Here is a 22,962-nt window from a genome sequence, read left to right as displayed (position 1 = left end):
GATGTATGTTAATTGAGGTATCAACTTGCAATCTTGGCTGAAAGGGAGCGAACAAAATGCAAAAAAAGTAACAGTGAACAAGAGATAAAAACAAGTAACATTTGTTCTGAAGCTTATACCTACCACCAGAAGCATTGCTCACAGCAGATCCAGCCGATGCTACTTTAGTAACAGCAGCAGGGTTGTAAGTCCAAGATGTCCCACATACTTCTACTTTCAGATCGCTGTCAGAGTAAATCTGCTGCACACGCCCAACTTTCCCCAAAGTCTGCATTGAAACAAAACAAAAAACGTAACATGTCCTGCAATTGATGGGACCGTCAAAGGTGGATAGATGACACACATGTTTCAAAAACCAAGAACCCGAGACATTGTAAATTTAATCATATTCCACTTTTTGACAACATATTGGATAAGTATGCTGTGTAGGAAAATAACTGCAGATGCTGGTACAAATCGAAGGTTTCACAAAATGCTGGAGTAACTCAGCAGGCCAGGCAGCATCTAGGAGAGAGAGAATGGGTGACGTTTCGGGTCGAGACCCTTCTTCATGTTCAGTATGAAGAAGGGTCTTGACCCGAAACGTCACCCATTCTCTCTCTCCATGATGCTGCATGACCTGCTGAGTTACTCCGGCACTTTGTGATAACTTGGATAAGTATGCTATATCATTCCAAACATGATCCCCAACTGGAAGCCATGGATGGACCACTGCACGACCCGTGTAGCATGATCTGCCTCGAAAGCACGCAAAACAATGTTTTTCACTATTTCTCAGTACATGCAATAATAATAAATCCACACCAGTGCGAAGACAATGTAATAAAAACAGAAAAAGTTTGGAACACTCAGCAGGTTAGCCAGTAACTGTGGAGACTCAAAAGAGGTAACATTTCACAGGTAAAAGATCACCCTCAACAACTTCATTTTCATTTCTTCCCACTTTCTACAGATTAAATGATGGAAACTCATCACTCCTGTCTTTTTGTTGGCTGCATGGAACGGTTCTTGTTTCAAACCGACTCTGGCAACACCCCCCCCCCCCCCCCCTCCCCTCCCGACTCTTTCTTCGCAGAACTGAAGACTGCGTCGATGCTGTGTCTTGCAGTCACGTGAAACTCACAGATTTTAAGACCTTTATCACCAACTTCCACGCTACCCTCAAGTTCACTTCAAATATCTCTGACACTTCTCTTCCTTTTCTGGATCGGTCTCCATCTCAGGAGACAAATGACCAACATTTACTCAACTGATACTGGTTTATTATTGACACTTGCACTGGGATACGGTGAAAAACTTTGATCGCGTGCCATCCAGTCAAATCATATTGTACATGAGTGCAATGAAGCCACCGCACAAGTATAATAGGTTGAGCAAAAAAAAACAAAAAAAGAGCACAATATAGTATTAATTGTTATAGCTTTACGATTACTGAGATCGTGCAGATAAAAAAAATGTGCAAGAGTCAAAAAGAGGTAATTTAGGAGATTGGGGCTACAACCTTAACTTAAGAGGAGGCTGTTCAATTGTCTAATAACAGTGGGAAGAAGCTGTTCCTGAATCTGATGGCACCCGGGTTTGAGCTATCACCTACTTGCAAAACGGGGGAGATGAACAGGGCAGCATAGGTACAAGTAGTTGCGCATCCACAACGCCCTGCAATTTCTTGCAGTCTTGGGAAGAACTGTTGGCAAACCAAATTGCGATGCATCCCGATAGCTGTGATAAATCCATTGACTCCCACAGCTACTTTGAAGGCACCTTCCTCTTGTCCCTCTCCTGTAAATACACCATCTCTTTTTCTTAGTTTCTCCATTTCATCCCTCCTCAAAGGGAGGTTTTCTGCTCTTGGACTTGCAAAATGTTCTCCTTCTGGAAATGTGCTTTCCGCTCTGCCATGGTTAGATTTTTCACACAAATTTCCTTTATTTCCTACAGATCGGTTACTCCCCTCTTCCCAGTCAGAACCGAGATAGAGTTCCCTTGGTCCCCATCAGAGTCTGCACCCAGCATATCATCCTACGCCATTTTCCCAAATTCCAATAAGACCATGTCACCCGTAACCTTTTCCCCTCTGCCCCCCTTTTTACTTCCCACAGGGATACCCTCGGTGATTTCCTGGTGTGCTCATCACTTCCCTGCCACTCCTTCTCATACCCGGAACTTTCCCCTGCAACAATCCTTCCAGGCCAGGCAGAGATTCACACGCACCTCCTCCAACCTATGCTTACAAAGTGGCCTTCTCTACATCAGCAAGATCAAGGGTACACTCGGAGACAACCTCGAACATTTAATTTCAACTCCAAATCCCTGTATCTGGTCTGTCTGTGCTCTGCCACAGTTAGGACAAAACACAAAACTAGAAATATACCTGTGGAGGCCAGTTCGTTGGATGCTTTCAAGAGAGAGCTGGATAGAGCTCTTAAGGATAGCGGAGTGAGGGGGTATGGGGAGAAGGCACGAACGGGGTACTGATTGAGAGTGATCAGCCATGATCGCATTGAATGGCGGTGCTGGCTCGAAGGGCTGAATGGCCTACTCCTGCACCTATTGTCTATTGTCCACTTGGGTATCTTAAAGAACAATTAGTAGGAATGCTGAATATATTGACTATCTTTCTTCTCCACCTACCCCTCCCCCTTCCCCTCAACCTATGCAGGGTCTCGACCCAAACCATTGATACATCTTCGTTCCCTCCACAGATACAGTCTAACCTGCTGAATTTTTTCCAGCAGTTTATTTTTTGTTAATCGTCCAACAAAACCATGGTCTATTTTGTCACATAAACGGTCATCAAGCTGTAACATTAAGTGTTTTGCATCTCCTCATTCATGTCATCTATCTGTTGCCTATTTTGTTTTTATTTCACATTTCTGGCATGAACAAATATTCTTTTTTGCATTTGCCAAAATCTTTTTTTCCCCCCCCCCAAGGATTCCCTCTGCACTTCATACACAATGTAAAGCCTCCAAAGTTTAGCATCCAAAAAAATCTAAACCTGTACCGAAATTATAATGTTAAACTACTTTAAAGACACGAGAACGTTTACTCACAGGAAGCATAGCTTCAGCCCATTCTCCATGACCCCGCTGCAGAAGTTTGATCCGTTCCAGATCATAACAGATTTGAACCAGATCGCCAACATTGAATGGTGATGATCCACCCTCTGCTCCCTGCACCATATCTCCACTCCTAACCATGTTAGCCTTGGTCAGAACTGCAGGATTGAATGTCCACCTTCAGCCAAAAAAATAATAAAGACCAACTTTAAGAACCAATGTGGCACGAACTAAAATCTCATTTCTTACATATATGATTTCTGTGGGATTTTCTCTTTCTCGTACATACCTGTTCCCACTTGGATACAGTACGACAATGTCATGGTCTTCATCAATGCCACAGACTGTGCCAGTGGTAGTTAATGTCTCAAACATGCCATCAGTCCAACCACCGTGCCCATGCTGCAATGACTGAACAATTTCTAAATCCAGATCAATATTTACAAGATCACCAATCTGTAGGCCACCAGGATTCCGGCTCCCATTTTGTTCACCTAGAGACAAAAATAAAAATAAATCATAAACAATCATTTCATTATCGTGTAAAAAATACCCTCATAAAACAATGGTCTGGATTTGGCAATCAGTGGCAAAATAATTAATGACATGCATCCTAAAAAAATCCTAGCAATTTCAAAGGCACATTTAGCCCTTGGTGTTAAACTTGATTCCCGTGTAAGCTACATATATCTGGTATACAGCACATTTTATGTCACAAAATAGACAGTGGCCAATCACGCTGAAAAACTCTTTCCTGACAAACCAAGAATCAAAACATCACAAGTTTAATTAATTTATTGAACATTTCATAGTTAAATAAAAAATTGGACATGTACAAGCTGAAACAACAAAATTGATTGTATTTATTGATCTAAGGTAATTTGACTTCACATTTAAAACATTTTTTGACCCCAATGTGAAACCAAGCACAGGCTCGGCGATCGCTTTGCTCAACACCTGCGCTCGGTCCACGTTGGCCAAACTGGTCTCCCGGTGGCCGAGCACTTCAACTCCCCCTCCCATTCCCAGTCTGACCTTTTGGTCATGGGCCTCCTCCAGTGCCATAGTGAGGCCCACCGGAAATTGGAGGAACAGCACCTCATATTTCGCCTGGGCAGCTTGCAGCCCAGTGGTATGAACATCGACGTCTCCAACTTTACATAGTTCTTCTGTCCCTCTTTTCCCCTCGTCCTTCCCAGATCTCCCTCTATCTTCCTGTCTCCACCTATATCCTTCCTTTGTCCCGCCCCCCTGACATCAGTCTGAAGAAGGGTCTCGACCCGAAACGTTACCCATTCCTTCTCTCCTGAGATGCTGCCTGACCTGCTGAGTTACTCCAGCATTTTGTGAATAAATACCTTCGATTTGTACCAGCATCTGCAGTTATTTTCTTATACTACCTGATCAACCATATTATTATTCAGTTTATTATAAAGAAAACCGTGTACCTTATTTGTACAAGGAATACAAATTTAACAAATAATATTTTGGTTTATTTTTGACTGATAAGAGCAGCTTTTAATAGTCAAAGTTCATGTCACTTAAATTGATTGTTGAAGATTTTGTTCCAGAAAGCTACAAAATAACGCATCGTGGCAAGGATCAGCAAACTACCAACATAAACCTGGAATTCCATGATTAACTGCGCATGCGCATACAACAAGTTGGTGGATTTACCCCACTGTTAACAGTATGTGCCGATCGCCTCAACCTGTGCTCATTGAAGGTAGTTGCTTGGAATTTGCAATGTACAACAAAATTAATGTTGTCAGAAAATGGTCACAAGTGTGCATCAATGCTGCCACCTGGTGGTCGAAATTTTTAATCATTTCTATTCCTCCAAAAATATTGCTCCAGCCTATAATAAACTCATGCAATTGCATTCATTTAATCAGTATTGTAAAATCTTTCAAGGTAAAAACTCTATCAAACCACAGTGCTTGTGAGGAAATCCATGTGCACCGGACACAAAAAAATGTTAGGGAGTAAAGTGGTCTTGTACAGTTGGCAATTATGTAACAGGCGTTATTTGCACATCAGTGCTACTCAAAACAGTTTATATTGTTATTTATATTAAATAAGGACCCCCCAACAGGATTTAAATCCAAGGGAATAAAATTGTGTTTCTGTTTCCATAGAAAAGACTACGAGATAAAGTTGCATCAAAAGAAACAAATTGAGATGTGATTTAATTTAATTGTCTGCAGTTTAAATTATTCTCCAAATTCCCTCATACCCAATGATATTTCTCAACAAAAAAACAATGATAGGTTTAATGATAGGAATATGCCCAAAAACAATGAGATTTTCTTAAGAGTTATCACAATTCTATCACTATTAGAATGTTGTGGCTTTTAAACTGAGATGACTACTGAAAGAGAGCAGTGACTAATAAACCCGAATCCTGGAATAAAATATAGGGAGTTAATGCGTAATGTATTCATCTAATTAGCTGGCTTCTGAGATGGTTTTTTAAAAAGATGCTGTAGTTACATACCCAAAACAGGACAGTGATCTCTGTAAAAGGAACCTCCTTTTGCATCTTGCACGCATTTCAAGTCGGACTAATAAAAATGAGGGAAAAGGGAGAATGTTACCACTCTTGCAAAACATACATTGCTTCCTGCTGCACAAGAAACAAGAGTTATATAAATATTCTACTCAAACACAAGAAATATTAATCCGATTTTAGAAACGGTTTGGGGCTCGACCTTCTGGTGTAGGTAACTAAAACAGACCACAGAGCTTCCAAATCCAATTAATGAGACAAAACCAAACGCCGGGAAATTACCTACAGCTGCTAGAACAACAGGGGGTGTCATAGTAGAGGATTTTAACTTTCAAATTTACGACTGGGATTGCCATCATGCCAAGGCCCAAGATGCAGTGGAACTTGTCAAATGCATTGTCGTTTCCTCGGGCAATAGATAGAGGATCCCACAAGGGAAAGGGCAAAGCTTGACCGACTCTTAGGAAATAGGGAGGGGAAGTGATTGAGCCGTCAGTGGGGAAGCACTTTGACCACGTTTCCATTAGCTTTAAAATAATTATGGAAAAGGACACAGCTGGTCCACAAGTTAAAGTCTAAACTTGGCCAAGGCCAACTTTGTTGGTATTAGAAGAGGACTGGCAAAAGTTGATTGGAATAGTTGTTTGCGGGGAAAAGGACATCTGGCTAGTGGCATGCCTTTAAAAGTGTGATAGTGAGAGTTCAAGATATGCATGTCCCTTTTATAGTGAAGGGCAAAGCAGGCAAGAGTAAGGAACCCTGGATGACAAGAAAAATTGAGGCTCTGGTCATTAGGAGACGTGGGTCAGGTGTATAGGCAGCTAGGATCAAGCATTTTCCTGGAATAGAGGGGGTGAGGAACATATTTAAGTGGGAAATCAGGAGGGCCATAAGGGGACTTAAGGTAGCTCTGGCAGATAAAGTTAAGGAGAATCCAAAGAGATGTTAAGGAAAAAAAGATTAACATTCAACAGTTGCTTAGTCTAATAAACCTGACTGACTGCATGATGCTAAAGCTCAGTACTACTAACAGAAAATTCAGGTAGGGTAGCATCTGAAAAGATCAATAACTAACATGTTCAGTATGGAACACTTCATCAGAACTGGTATAGAAAAAGAAAGAAAAAAACAAATGTCAAAAAATCCAGGTTATAAATCTATAACAAAAACAGAAAATGTTGGAAATACTCAGCAGGTTTAGTCTGCATCTGTGGGAAGAGAAACAGAGTCATTGTTTCTGAGAGAGGTCTCCAACCTGAAACAGTTTCTCTTCCCATATTTCCAGCATTTTCTAGATTTGTTTCAGAAAACAAAACAGATCGACTTGAAGGGGCAGAGAAGGTAACTGAAGTGAATGAGTATGGTTAGAACAAACGGAATATTTCTGATAAAACTGTAACGTTAGAGTCAAGCTTCTTTGTTTCTTTGACTAGATGCAAATTCCCCTCCCTTGAAGCATTTATGGCTATGCTCACTTTGTAACTCCTTCTGTCCCAACCTTCCACTTGGCTCATGGCGCTTTTCCACGCAAGGAGAGAAAGGAGATACAACCCCTGTCCTTTCACCACACTGTCCTTCCAGGTGAAGGAACAATTAGTTCAAGCTTCTTCCAATCTAGTGTACTGCATTCACTGATCACAATGTGGCCTCCTCTACTTTGGAGGAACCATATATTGACTGGGTATCCCTTTGCAAAGCACCTACGCTCAGTCCAAAGGAGCGATTGTCAGCTTCCAACTGAATGGAATAAAAATAACACTTCTTTTAAAGGAGAACACTTTGAATGTTTTGAAATATTAATTAAATAAATGCCGAAGCCTCGTTCATTTCAGAATTTTAAAGGATTCCTCTGGCAATGGTACGTATTTCATTCTTGGATTTGGGGCATTGTTTTAAACTGACTGGATTAATACAATTTTTCCACAAGGCAATTGAAAGTTCCATGGCTGTTGATTAAAAATATTCAACTCAATGATATGAATAATGGTGATAAACAATCATCTGTTATTATGAAAACAGAGCAGACATTTACAGAGGTATCCGACTGTTCAGGATTATACCATTGTCCTTCGCATAGAAATGTTTGAGCATTTGGGTGCAATTAAGTTTTAAAATAGCAGGATAAAGCTGAATGAGTACATATGACACTAACGTGGGAGGTAGTGGAGATGGTTGTCAAAAATTACAGCAGGATATTGACCGGTTGAGCAGGTGGGCTAAGGAAAGGTTGATGGAATTTAATACCGAGAAATGTAAGGTGTTGCATTTTGGGAAGTCTAACAAGGGCAGGATCTACACAGTGAATGTAAGGGCTTTGGGGAGTGTAAGAGCAGAGGGATCTAGGAATTCAGGTACAGGTGCTCCTCAACCTACGATGGGGTTACGTTCCGAGAAACCCATCGGAAACCGAAAATATTGTAAGTCGAGATGCCTTGAATACACGTGATCACGTGGCCGGAAGGAAGTTGCGGCTCGCAGTGGGTCGCTGCCGTTTGCACCATCGCAAAGTCGAAATATCGTAAGTCGAAGCATCATAAGGCAGGGACCACCTGTATATAGTTCCTTGAAAGTGGCGTCACAGGTAGTTAGGATGGTTTAAAAGGCTTTTAGTACACTCAAAAGTATTGAGTAACAGAAGTTGGGACGTCATGTTGCAGCTGTGGAAGACGTTGGTGAGGCCACATTTAGCGTATTGTGTTAGTTTTGGTCACCATGTCATTGGAAAGATGATGCCAACCTGGAAAGGGTGCAGAGAAGATTTACGAGGATGCTGTCAGGACTTGAGGGCCTGAGATATAGGGAGAGGTTGAGCAGGCTAGGACTTTATTCCTTTGAGTGCAGGAAGATGAGGAACGATCTCATGGAGGTATACAAAATCATGAGAGGAATAGATCAGGTTAATGCACAGTCTTTTGCCCAGAGTAGAGGAAAAAGAACCAGAGGACGTAGGTTTAAGGTGAGGAGAGGGGGAGATTTAATAGGAACCCGAGGGTAACTTTTTTTATTAAATCACAAAGCGTAGTGGGTGTACGGAACAAGTTGTTGGAGGAGGTAGTTGAGGCACCTGGATTGGGGCAACTCTGCTTTTCGCTCTTCATTTGTTACTGACTGCAAGATCTTAGTCAATCCAAAGACGGTGTTATTCTATGTTTCACTATCCCATCATGATGAAAAAGAACAACTTCAAAGGTAATGGTGAAGTGCCAGGCTGGATTTTAGCTCACGTTAATGGAACGGGTTTTCACCAGGAACAGTGTTCTGGTTGTGGGCAGCACAGTGGCACAGCAGTAGAGTTGCTGCCTTACAGCACTTGCAATGTCGGAGACCCGGGTTCAATCCAAACTATGGGTGCTGTCTGTATGGAGTTTGTACGTTCTACCCGCGACCACGTCGTTTTTCCCCCGAGATCCTGGGTTTCATCCCACACTCCAAAGACGTACAGGTTTGTATGTTAATTGGCTTGGGTTTGTATACTTGGTATAAGTGTAAATTATTATTCGTGTGTGTAGGCTTGTGTTAATGTGTGGGGATAGTTGGTTGGTGCGGGTTTGGTGCGCCGATGTGCCTGCTTCCGTACTGTATTTCTAAACTAAATTTCTAAGCATTCAAGAGAGAGCTGGATAGAGCTCTTAAGGATAGAGGAGTCAGGGGGTATGGGGAGAAGGCAGGAACGGGGTACTGATTGAGAATGATCAGCCATGATCACATTGAATGGCGGTGCTGGCTCGAAGGGCCTAATGGCCTCCTCCTGCACCTATTGTCTATTGTCTAAACTAAAACTAAAAAAAAAACCTAAATTGCGGACCAAAATGTTTGTTTTTTTGGCCTCTGCAAAGTAACTCAAAAGCACAAAGGTGCTATTTTTTAAATGTGTAGGAAGGAAATGAAGATCGAGATCTGAAGGGTCTCGACCCGAAACATCACCCATTCCTTCCCTCCAGATACTGCCCCTGTCCCACCGAGTTTTATTCCAGCATTTTGTGTCCACCTGCAATTTTTAAAAATTATAACTTGCACAGAGTATGTAACAAGTCACAGTTCTTCAGTAATCTTTATTAACATTATTTGTTTGTTAAGACCTATGCATACATTATCTTTCTTGATTGATAAACTCTTTAGAACATAGAACAGTACAGCATAGGAACAGGCACATCAGCCCACAACGCCTGCGCTGAACACAATGCCGAGTTAAACAAATCTCTGCCTCCGTGCTGCATCTCCCTCCATTTTCTGCAAATTCTTATGCCTATATAAAAGCATCTTAAATGCCGTTATCATCTCTGCTTCCACCACCGCCCCTGGCAAAGTGTTCCAGACACCTACCACTCTGTGTAAAAAATACTTCCATGCATATCTCGGTTCAGCTTTCCCCATCTGACTTTAAAGCTATGTCCTCGAGTCCTTGCCATTTCTACCTTAGGAAAAAGGTTCTGAATGTCTTTCTTGGCTATGCCTCGCATAATTATATAAACTTCTACCAGGTCCCTCAACTGCCGACGCTCCACAGATAAGAATCCAAAGCTGTCCAACCTCGTCTTACAGCTAATACTTTTTACCCTCTATATTATAGCATAATTGCTACACAAGACACATTACAATAGACAATAGGTCAAAGAGTAGGCCATTTGGCCCTTCGAGCTAGCACCGCCATTCAATGTGATCATGGGTGATCATTCACAATCAGTACCCCGTTCCTGCCTGCTCCCCATACCCCCTGACTCCGCTATCATTAAGAGCTCTATCTATCTCTCTCTTGAAAGCATCCAGAGAATTGGCCCTCACTGCCTTCTGAGGCAGAGAATTACAATCAACAAGACTTGCAACATCCCAGCTCTTTACCCCAATGATAGTCTTGTATTACTTACCATGCCTTCAAACCCAACTCTGTATAAATTCTTGGCTCCATTGTCCCACAAAACATATGATGCACTGTGAGGACTAGAAGCACTCCAATCTTGAATTTCAGTCACCTGGAAAAAAGACAATTGCATCATTACAGCAATGCCAGAAAATCTACATATAAATTGGAAGTAGTACAGAGTTGCAAAAGAATAGAAAACTACCACAGGAAGTAAGGAATGCACAAGAAGAACTGAAGTAGGGGAAAGCACCAAGAGGTAAAGGGATGGAAAGGTCTCGATCCAAAACATCAAATATCGCTTTGTTTCCACATATGCTGCCTGACCCACTGACTGTTTCAGCAGTTTATCTTGAGATACAAACATTGCAAGAGACACAAAATACAACTGTGCAGTGATGGGATGAGAAAGTTTACAATTGGGCCACTAAGATTACAAGTAAATGTAGACAGCTCTCTTAAATAGATAGAAGATCCCAAGATGGGGATAGCGAGATAATCTGTCACAGAAATCTGCAACAAAAAAAAGGCCAATTTACCATTATCACAGATATGGAGCATGACCATTCCAGTACTATTATAAACAAACCTGGAGTGTTTCACACATTGAACTTCGGGAAACAAATGGCAATGCATTTGAGGGGTTAGGTGGTTTGAAAAATGGGAATGTTTGCTTCAAAGACAGAGGGCTCAAAGGTAGGCATTTTATTGACTTTAGAGTGTGTCTACTCCATCTGAGTTTACAATGTCAGCAACAATGGAGGTTAAAAAAAAAGAAAATTAGATGGTCAAGAGCCGTGAAAAAACAATAGTCTCATGGACTAAAAGAACGGCTAAGAACAGAGATTAGACAAGCTGCAGTGTGAGAACTATAGCAGTTGAAGAAATGGTATTAATCTTATAAGCAAAGTTGGCAAAGCTGCCACCAACTTTTTGTGCTTCTTAGGTGGTGAGATTGGAAAGGAGTTTAAATAAATATTTGAGAGTTGTCTCATACTTGTCCCATCTAAACTTCAGCCAACTTTTCCAAGAAGTTTTACCTTTCAAAAATAATAAAATAGGGCACCTTTGTTTGCCAAGAATTAGATCATAGAATCACAGAACTAGACAGCACTGAAACAGGTCCTCCAGCTTACTTTGTACATGCCAACCAAGTTGGCATATTGGGCTAGCAATTGCCCATAGCCCTCTAAACCATTCATATCCATATATCTATCTAAATATTGCTTAAAAGTCATAATTGTATGTACTTCTATAACTTCCTCTGACAGTTCATTCCAGATACAGACTACCCTCACAGTGAAAAAGTTGTCCCCGAATCCCTCTTAAATCTCTTTCCTCTCACCTTCAGCCTATGTCCTCCAGTTTTAGAACCTCCACACTTGTCAAAAGACTGTTAGCATTAACTTTATCCATGCACCTCGTGAGGGATCTCAGAGGCATCTGTTCACTCAGAGGGTAATATATTTCAATGTGGTCACCCCTCACCCTATTAAGCTCCAAAGAAAAAAGTATCAGCCTATCTCATCTCTCCCTATAACTCAAGCCTGCAAGCTTAAGTAGGATTCTGCACCCTTTCCAATTTAATGACATCCTTCCTGTGGCTGGGCTACAAGAACTGCACATATCACCAGCAACATGTCCTGGTCTGGCAATGTTGAAACAATGGTCAAGAAAGCACAACAATGCCTCCAACTCATTAGACGGCTTAGGAAGTACTGCATGTCCCCAACAACTCTCACCAAGCGCAATAGATGTGCTGTAGAAAATATGTCATCAGAATGCATCACAGCATGGTTTGGGAACAGCTCCATACAAAACCCCAAGCAATTGCAGAGAATTGTGGATGCAGCCCACACACACACACAAACCGACCTCCCTTCCATTGACTCCATCTACACTTCACAGTGCCTCGGCAAGGCCACTAGCATAATTAAAGACGACTCTCACACCGAACACTCCCTCTTCTCCCCTCTCCCATCAAGCAAGAGGTCCTAAAGTGTGAGAGTGAATACTTCCATATTCAGGGACAGTTTCATCCCAGCTGTTAACCAACTGAACCACCCTGTCACCAACTAGAAAGCGGTCCTGAGCTCCTTCTACCTCATTGGAAACCTTCGAACAATCTTTAATCAGACTTTATCTTGCACTAAACGTTATTCACTTTATTCTGTAACTATACACTGAACGACTCGATTGTAATCATGTATGGTTTTTCTGCTGAATGAATAGCACGCAACAAAAAAGCTTTAACTGTACCTCAGTATACGTGGCATCAAGTATGGTCTCAAACTCGTACAACTTCATCATGATGTCCCAACCTTTGTACTCAATACCTTACCCAATGAAGGCAACCCGCTAAATGCCTTCTTCACCACAATGTCCACCTGACTTAACACTTTTAAGGAACTGTGTACCTGCATTCCCAGTACTCTCTCTTTTGCAACACTCTCCAGGACTCCACCAAATCCTGCACTGATTTGACATACGAAAGTGCAACTCTCTGCACTTGTCAGAGTTAAATTCTATATGCCATTCCTTGGCCCAACCCAAATGAGGTTGGGAATGAGCCTTCTTCACAATCTAACATACCACCTATTTCAGTGTCATATGCAAATTTATTAACAGTATTAGTTGCATTGTCATCCAAATCATGAATGTATTAACAAACAGCAGGAGACCTAGCAACGACCCCTGCAGCACACCACAGGTCACAAGTCACAAATCAGAAAAAAAAGTATCTCCACAAAAGTATCCTTGGACTCCTTCCTCCAAGCCAATTTTGAATCCGATTGACCAGCTTGCCATGTAATCTCCCCTTCCAGACAAGCCTACCATGAGGAACCTTGACGATGGCCTTGCTAAAATCCATAAAGACAATGTCCATTGCTCATCAATCCTCTTGGCAATCTTTTTTTTTTTTAAACTTTCATATTTTTGAGACACAACTTCCAATACACAAATCTTCGCCATGCCTAACCCCGAAAGCTGAGAGATCATGTCCCTAAGAAACCCCTCTAACAACTTGCCCATTACTGAAGTCAGGCTCACCACCTGTAGTTCACTGGATTGTCCTTCTTAAATAATAGTACGATATTAGCCACGCTCCTGTCTTCCAGAACTTTACCTGTGGCCAACTATGATGCAAATATCTCTGTAACAGTCTCCCCAGTTTCCTCCCTAGCTTCCCCATAACATTCAAGGATGTACTTGGTCACATCATGGGAATTAATCCACTTTAAATTTGCCAATACCCCTTCTTTCACTTTCCTTCCAGGAGATGCACCTTATCAAGAGTACTTATTGTAGTCATGTAGGAATTACAGGAGCTAAATTGAATACAAACAACTACAAACATAATGCAAGAAAATAACTGCAGATGCTGGTACAAATCGAAGGTATTTATTCACAAAATACTGGAGTAACTCAGCAGGTCAGGCAGGATCTCAGGAGAGAAGGAATGGGTGACGTTTCGGGTCTCGACCCTTCTTCAGACTGAAGGGTCTGAAGAAGGGTCTCGACCCGAAATGTCACCCATTCCTTCTCTCCTGAGATGCTGCCTGACCTGCTGAGTTACTCCAGCATTTTGTGAAAAAATACAAACATATTGTGATAAGGATTAGATAATATGTTTTGGTGATGATTAAGGGGAAAAGTAGCATTCCTCTTCTTGAAAACAATACAAAAGAATCTGTTACATCTGGAGAGTAGCAAGGAAAATTAAGCCCCTGTCACACTTGGGCGATTTTTTAGGCGACCACAAGCGACTAGGCTGTCGCCACACGGTCGCCGGGGTGTCGCCTGTATGGTCGTGAGTCGTCTCCAAAGAGTTGTCGTGTTTTTCTGGTCACCGCTGGATTTTGAAATGCCCCAAAAAATCACCTAAGTGGAACAGGCCCTTTACTGGGACACTATTTTACCTTGTCCAAAAGGCAGCAGAGGCTAGCTCAAAACTGGGTTATGCTGCCACTAAAAAAAGTGACATTTTACAGCATGGACAGTGCTATTTAATTCATCTCACTTGCCTTTGTGTTCCAAATATTAAGAATCCATCTTTCTTCTTCTTCTACATCTATTTAGGTCACTTTCTTTTACATTATTCCATATTCCAATAAAGCTCATCATTCATGTTGTTTCAACCAATCCTTTTTATGTTCCTCGCTGGAATTTAGAAGATTGAGGGGGGATCTTATAGAAACGTACAAAATTCTTAAGGGGTTGGACAGGCTAGATGCAGGAACATTGTTCCCGATGTTGGGGAAGTCCAGAACAAGGGGTCACAGTTTAAGGATAAGGGGGGAAGTCTTTTAGGACCGAGATGAGAAAGTTTTTTCTCACACAGAGAGTGGTGAATCTGTGGAATTCTCTGCCACAGAAGGTAGTTGAGGCCAGTTCATTGGCTATATTTAAGAGGGAGTTAGATGTGGCCCTTGTGGCTAAAGGGATCAGGGGGTATGGAGAGAAGGCAGGTACAGGATACTGAGTTGGATGATCAGCCATGATCATATTGAATGGCGGTGCAGGCTCGAAGGGCCGAATGGCCTACTTCTGCACCTATTTTCTATGTTTCTATGTCCTGACATTTTAAAAAACCTCACTTTTATTCCAAATTCATATCCTATCTTCTAAAGCTATTAAATAATATCCTCCCTTGCTTTTGCAGCAATGTTTCACAAAACAATCTACGATTGCTCTATAATAAATATTTGAGGATCAATGTCAATCCTGTTCGAAATTAAGTTTTCTTAAATATTGCGCTTCAGCAAAATTCCTCCCGTCCTCGCTCACTTAAATGAACTCAGAGCCTGGATTCAAAGTAAACTATTTAACTGTAACATCCAATATTCACAAATATTCACACACACACTTCCAGCAGAAGCCGTTTATAACCAAAAGGAAGAAAACTATTACCAACAGGCACAGTGACGCAATAAAACTCACAGAAGAGGTAAAAAAAATACAAGCAATATCTGACTATTAGATCAGTCCACTCTATTGCTTTTACTTTTAAAATTAACAGGACTCTGAAGACCTAGGCAGTAATGTGGACGACACCTTCAATCGCAAGGTGATTTTTGTCCACTCTCTATCCACAATATTAATTTACCCATCTGTACGTGGGTCCTTTATTATTTCGACTGGATATTAATGCATGCAAGTTGTTTTTTTAAATGAACGTACTTATCACTGATATTGTTTATCATACATTAAGCGTTTTCGTTTTCAAGAGTACTTTAAATTTTGATAGCCTGGCTCTGATGGAATCTTACCTTAATCAGAGGAAAATGACCAGGTGGAGAATTTATTTTAACCCAGTATTTATCCCTTCAGTCTTGCACAAAAACCTTTTCTAGCTGTTTTCTCCCTCAATTGTAATGAATGTCATTATTTTAATATCAACAACGATTTAATTAGACATTGTCCTGCATTGCTTGGGGCACAAACAATAAATTCTCCCCATAATAGAAAAATGCTGGAAATACGTAGCATATATATTTTCCTTTTTTAGTTCTTATTTCAAATTTCCAGCAACTGCAATTGCTTTGCTTTTCAGTATATTTTCATCATCGTCTCCCCCTCTCTCCATTCTAAATTTAAAGTCCATGCAGCCTTTAAATTATATATTTCAACAATATAGATCATTGGAAAATATTACACAAAATATTTATTTGGTCAGAAATATTAGCATTACAATACCATTTTCAAGACATTTAAAATATTTGAGGCGTTGCAAATTAAAAAGCACTAAAACAAAGTTGCATGACTATGATGCTTATAGATAGCTAATCAACCCACTGCAATTTACTCCTTGAAAATAAGTCTAAAATTATCTCCACTGCAGGATCAATTTAATTATACAAGGCCAGGGCAAAAAGTGTGACAACTTAAAAACCGTATTCATTCAATTACATTAACAACTACATTGTTCATGAATGTTGGTGAACAACTACATTGTTCACCCATTCCTTCTCTCCTAGATGCTGCCTGACCTGCTGAGTTACTCCAGCATTTTTTGATACCTTCGATTTGTACCAGCATGTTATTTTCCTCCACATGTTGTTCATGAATATGTATCAGCTACTAGTTCAAACTTTTTTTTAATGTAATTCATACTATTTTATCAGATATCTTTGTCATATAATCAACATCTATCCTGCTATCTATCTTCAAATCTCATACAATTGCCACCTTGTGGCCTCACTCTCACTAATTTGTGTCTCATTGTCCAGAGTTCAGTACAGAGTATTGCTTTATCAGGATGTTCTCCATTTGCATGGACATGTGCAAGTTTTTAAGGTTGCTTATTGCCACTCTATGTACCTCAGACATAAAATTAACTGATTCGTTGATCTATTTCAACTTCATTGTACGGAAGCAGCTGTAAATTAGAAAATGCATTGATATACCTACAAGTAGGTATATCTAAAAGCCATATGATCAAATTCAAAGTCAGTGTAAAGTACAATATATAAAGTAAAGATGATTCAGATGTACCCCAGAAATTATATTGAAATAATCGTTTACCTTGGGCACAAGATTAAGGCATAGATAGGATAGACTGTCAGAATCTTTCTCCCCCAGAGTGGAAAAGTCCAATACTAGAGGGCTTAGTTTTGTCAGAGAAGGAAAGTTAAAACAGAAATATGCAGGGTAAGGTGTTTTTTTTTTACAGAGTGGTAGGGGCCTTGAACACGCTACCAGTTCTGGTGGAAGCAGATATGATAGGTTAGTTTATGTAACTTTTATATGGGCACATGATTATGTAGGGAATGGAGGGATGTGGATCACATAAAGCAGAAGGGATTAGTTTAATTTGGAGTCATATTTGGCACAGATATCGCCAGTCAAAGGGTGTGTTCTTGTGCTGTACTATCTAATTAACAGTACATTGTGCTTATTTTTAATCTGTTCACATGGCATTAAAACATACCGAATTCAACTTATTTTCCCTCCTGTCTCTCTCTCTCTCTCTCATGATTAACCATCGACGGCTAAAATATATTGCAATTTAAATCGCTTTATATCCATTTGTATCAACCTGGAAATTTGCCTGTTCATGTAAATCCTTGAAAGTAATACAATCTCCACCACTTAAAATGTATGATTACTTGTAAGTAATTACTTGCCTCAGAAGTGCGATATATTATTTGGTCAGAAACAGATGTTCTAATGCTGCAAAACGAAGATAGAGTAGAAAATGTCCATTTTTTCCTGCTTTTAAGTTACACTTGTATAAACCACAGGACTGCACTCCAAGGGAAACACAATGTTCACATTGCAACACGTTTTTGTTGGGATAAATTAAACAAGGCACTTATGTGTAATCTAAAATACCCCCTAGATGTTTTCTAAGATACCCTTAGTTTGTTTCACTGCCTTGAAGAACGTACTTTTTATTATTCAGAAAATGAAGCATTTTCATTGTGGGAGAAATCAAAAGGTGGCTGTAACTGAAATTAATCTGCAGTGCTAGAGAAATAGCAATTTAATTGTCCATGCAAAACAACCTCAGGAGAAGAGGGAATGCTAAGTATTGAACTGAGTCTTTCAGTACATACTTAATATCAACTTTACAGTAATATTGCCATATAAGCAACTTGAACATTAAACAAACCCGAACCGTTGTTCAAACAGATTTCTCACCTTTCCTCTTCGTCCATTGCCCCCATCTTGGTCCTCCCACTGCCAATCCACTCCACGTACTACCCTTGCACCAGCAAAAATGCCTCTTGCTGTTATCTTCTTTGATTTCCGTCTAGACTCCAACAAAACTCTAATCAAAAGAAAACAAAAGTTAAAAACTGGAAATAAAATGTGGGTTAACATTTTAATTCAATCCAGTAAAACAACGATTCCCTCATCTTCCAAAACATCAATAAACTGTCTTCTTTTAAGGATCAGAGGTACAAGAGATTTGCTTAAGAACAATGTTAAAATCTAATCTGAACACACGCACATCCAATCCAAACACAATTGATGATCAAGACATTATTTTTTTGATAAAACAACCAGGGTACCAAAGTGATGCAGCTGCAGAGTTGTGCCTTACAGAGCCAGAGACCCGGGTTTAATTTTGGCGGAATTTGTACGTTTTCCCTGTGAACGCGTGTTTTCTCGTGGTGCTCCGATTTCCTCTCACATTCCAAAGATGTGCAGGTTTGTAGGTTAATTGGCTTCTGTAAATCGTCTCTAGTGTGCAGGATAGAACTAGAGTATGGGCAATGTTTGGTCGGCACGGACTCAGTGGTCTGAATGCCCTGTTTGCACGCTGTATCTCAGAACTAAACAACTTCCAAACTAAACATGTACAAGTTTAGTTTAGACAATAGACAATAGGTGCAGGAGTAGGCTATTCAGCCCTTCGAGCCAGCACCGCTATTCAATGCGATCATGGCTGATCACTCTCAATCAGTACCCCGTTCCTGCCTTCTCCCCATACCCCCTCACTCCGCTATCCTTAAGAGCTCTATCCAGCTCTCTCTTGAAAGCATCCAACGAACTGGCCTCCACTGCCTTCTGAGGCAGAGAATTCCACACCTTCACCACTCTCTGACTGAAAAAGTTCTTCCTCTTCTCCGTTCTAAATGGCCTACCCCTTATTCTTAAACTGTGGCCCCTTGTTCTGGACTCCCCCAACATTGGGAACATGTTTCCTGCCTCTAATGTGTCCAATCCCCTAATTATCTTATATGTTTCAATAAGATCCCCCCTCATCCTTCTAAATTCCAGTGTATACAAGCCCAATCGCTCCAGCCTTTCAACATACGACAGTCCCGCCATTCCGGGAATTAACCTAGTGAACCTACGCTGCACGCCCTCCATAGCAAGAATATCCTTCCTCAAATTTGGAGACCAAAACTGCACACAGTACTCCAGGTGCGGTCTCACCAGGGCCCGGTACAACTGTAGAAGGACCTCTTTGCTCCTATACTCAACTCCTCTTGTTACGAAGGCCAACATTCCATTGGCTTTCTTCACTGCCTGCTGTACCTGCATGCTTCCTTTCATTAGTTTATAGATACAGTGCGGAAACAGGCCCTTCAGCCCACCGAGACCGCACTGACCAGCGATCCCTGCACATTAACACTATCCTACACACTAGGGACAATTTACACTTATACCAAGCCGATTAACCTACAAACCTGTACGTCTTTGGAGTGTGGGAGGAAACCGAAGATCTCGGAGAAAACCCACGTGGTCACAGGGAGAACGTACAGACACCGTACAGACAGCACCAGTAGTCGGGATTGAACTCAGGTCTCCGGCACTGCAAATGATGTAGAGCAGCAACACTACCACTGTGCCACCCTGTCCTGTTTTAATGTACATTTCCATCACGCAAATTAAATACCTGATTGATGAACCAGGAAAGATTATCCACTGGAATTTAGAAGGATGAGAGGAGATCTTATTGAAACGTATAAGATTATTAAGGGGTTGGACACCTTAGAGGCAGGAAACATGTTCCCAATGTTGGGGGAGTCCAGAACAAGGGGCCACAGTTTAAGAATAAGAGGTAGGCCATTTAGAACTGAGATGAGGAAAAACGTTTTCAGTCAGAGTTGTGAATTTGTGAAATTCTCTGCCTCAGAAGGCAGTGGAGGCCAATTCTCTGAATGCATTCAGGAGAGAGCTAGATAGCGCTCTTAAGGATAGCGGAAGTCAGGGGATATGGGGAGAAGGCAGGAATGGGGTACTGATTGAGAATGATCAGCCATGATCGCATTGAATGGCGGTGCTGGCTCAAAGGGCCGAATGGCCTCCTCCTGCACCTGTTGTCTATTATAGACACAAAAAGCTGCAGTAACTCAGTGGGTTCGACTGCATCTCTGGAGAAAAGGAATAGGTGACATTTCTGGTCAACACCCTTCTTCACACTTGTATTATGTGGGCCAAATTGATTCTAACATGATTTCAATTAGGAACTTGAGAACCACCTTGGAAATTGACAATCAGAAAAAAAGCTGGCTAGCAAAAAGAACTGTTTTCATGTAACTTCCCTGCAGCAATTAGACACTATTATCACTGAAGAACACAGCTGTTACTTTCACTGCAGGTGGCCACTGCGGTGACACTTGAGCAATGATATTCTATTAAACAATATAACATGCAGCCTTTTGTATTTTAGGTTTGCAGTTACAAAAATTAACTTCCAGCTATTAAAAAGACCTTTCTAAAAAAAAATCATGCAGGCAAAATATCTTTGGTATTGAGAGTCTGAAACCCACTACCCCTTCATCCCCTTTCATCCATTGATACAGCTGGCTTTTACAATGCAATTTTCTCCAACTCAAGGTTTCAAAGGAAAGCATTCATCACTTTATGTCGATGGATCCCATGAGGCTCAAGTCAGGGAGCCAGGACCCTGTCATAAATACAGGCCTTGTTGAATAGTCAGGAGAGGTTGCTGATAAAAGTTGGAAAACTCCTACCTAACTCTTGGTCTCTCACACTGCCCATAAGTGATTGGAGCAAAAGCTAGGCCAGTAGGAGAAAAGTGTAGCCTGATGACAGGTTCAGAGCAACAGATGCAGAGACACTGCTGCCCACTCAAACCAAGAGTTGTTGTATCCTTCCTCTGCTCCATTCTTCCAAAAGGGGCGATCTTCGGTACTCTCCGGTAAACTATATTTTGCAGAAGGTCCTCAATCATAAGGCAGCCTTGGTTTGATTAAAGGTTGCTGATGTGTAACAGCTTGTTCTGTTTCCAATATTGACTTGCACACACCAGCCTCCCACTAACTAAAGTGGAGCATTACCAGAATTTCCAGATGCTTGCTGATCACTCCACGGCATTCCTCAACTTATTAGATCAATACATTTGGGGAAGGCAGTGTAGAGGTGGGTCCTGTGTCTGAACCAAGTTGAATTGCAAGAGGCCTCCTTCGTCAAATGAGGGCGAGAGAGATCAAAAGGGCAATCATGTGGACTGATGGTTCAATTTCCAGAAGTTTTTAATTCTTTTTTTTGTTTAAACAAAGGATCAAATATTTCCAATTAATTCATTATGAAGTGATTTTTTTTTCATTAAAAAAGAGCTATCCCGAACTAACCTAAGCACAAAGACCAACTAAATAACATCACTTTTCAATTAAAATCAGTATTACATTTAACGCTCAATTTAAATTTTGTTCATTGATGAAAGTAACTTGACTTAAAACGGCAAACAATAATGCGATATTCCTGACATTCATAAAACTGAACTGCTTTCACTTTGACTCTGCAGTATCATTAATTCTCATCCCATCTGAAAGGGAAGAAAGACCAGATACCACTATTAACTTCACATCAAACGTCAGGGCTTGCTGATGGGCCACGTCTGTGGACTGGGAATGCTGCCAGAGGCCTTATCGAGGCACCGCGGTCTCGATGCCTCCCGGATCGCCGCGTGGAAGCCCGGGTCAAGGCCTCGAGGGTCGGTTGGAGGAGCCGGGCCTCGCGGATCAGACAGAGGAGCCGGGCCTTGCGGGGCAGACAGAGGAGCGGGCAACGGAGCCCACGACTGCAGCCTGGGTCGGCACCACGGAAGTGTGAAGTGGCGCATCGACAGCGGCGAGGCCTCAGTGGTGGCGAAGTAGCAGCAGTGAAGCCTTGCGACGATGGGGCCTCGGCGGTAGTGAAGCCTCGCAGCAGCGGCGATTGCACATGGGTCGACGGTCGATGAGTGCGTGGAGGACCACCGTGAGGGGGAATGGGAAGGAAAATGGAGGACTCGGCGTGGGGGGACCACTGTGAGGGAGGAGGGGGGGGGGGGGGGGGGGGGGAAAGAACAATGCAGGAACCGGCCGGCATGGCGGGGACCGCCGTGAGGGAGGTGAGGGGAGAACAAGGGACAATTGGGGAGGGTGGGAGAACAAAGGACAATGGGGACCCGGTGAGGGGGAACCGCTGTTGTTGGGGGGGGGGGGGTGGAGAACAGAGGAGGAGCCAGCGTGCTTTGTAACTTTGTCAGCGCCATAGGTGGCTGCTATTTGTATACATTGGGTATACAAACAAAGAATTTCACTGTGCCCAGTCACATGTGATAAAGTATTCCATCCATTACATCCTAGGTAAACAGAATTGAATACAGTCCTCTCTCACTAGTAGATAAACTTATCACACTCTTCATTTTGTTGTAATTTTATACAACAGAATAGTGTGATGACTTTACCTAAAATTATTCGGAACTCAGGGGCAATTAGGTTGATAATTAAACTTGAAACAAGTTCCGACGCAGCAAACCTTGTTTGAGATCGTAATGGCTCAAACTCATGCTTGAGTTATTTACATGCATTCAGCAAGCTATGACTTGAAAACCACAATTGTTGTCCAAATACCAATTTTATTTTTCAGAGAACAGGTGGTGGGCTAATTTCAAGCCTTAACTTACAGCAAACAGCAAACAGTTCCTTACAGGAACTGAAGGAAATCCACATGAGGCAGGAAATGGTGTTGGGTAGACTGATGGGACTGAAGGCTGATAAATCCACAGGGCCTGATGGTCTGCATCCCAGGGTACTTAAGGAGGTGGCTCTAGAAATTGTGGACACATT

At 41.6% G+C, this 22,962-nt stretch overlaps 1 protein-coding gene across 1 annotated transcript in view; it reads right to left on the bottom strand.

The window, feature by feature from the left end:
* The window catches only part of mib1 (MIB E3 ubiquitin protein ligase 1), a 125,711-nt gene that overhangs the window by 84,152 nt on the left and 18,597 nt on the right, over window positions 1–22,962 (bottom strand). The window contains exons 3-8 of the mRNA XM_078398243.1: window positions 18,071–18,200; window positions 10,434–10,538; window positions 5,557–5,623; window positions 3,349–3,553; window positions 3,054–3,237; window positions 124–268 (exon numbers count right to left, since the gene is read on the bottom strand). Of these exons, the coding sequence (XP_078254369.1) occupies window positions 124–268; window positions 3,054–3,237; window positions 3,349–3,553; window positions 5,557–5,623; window positions 10,434–10,538; window positions 18,071–18,200 (836 nt within the window). The remainder of the gene's footprint in view (window positions 1–123; window positions 269–3,053; window positions 3,238–3,348; window positions 3,554–5,556; window positions 5,624–10,433; window positions 10,539–18,070; window positions 18,201–22,962) is intronic.

Source organism: Rhinoraja longicauda, chromosome 4 (assembly GCF_053455715.1).
Source record: "Rhinoraja longicauda isolate Sanriku21f chromosome 4, sRhiLon1.1, whole genome shotgun sequence".
NCBI lineage: Eukaryota > Metazoa > Chordata > Chondrichthyes > Rajiformes > Arhynchobatidae > Rhinoraja > Rhinoraja longicauda.
The sequence above is the reverse complement of the archived record's forward strand: the minus strand, read 5'-3'. Positions and strand labels throughout refer to the sequence as shown.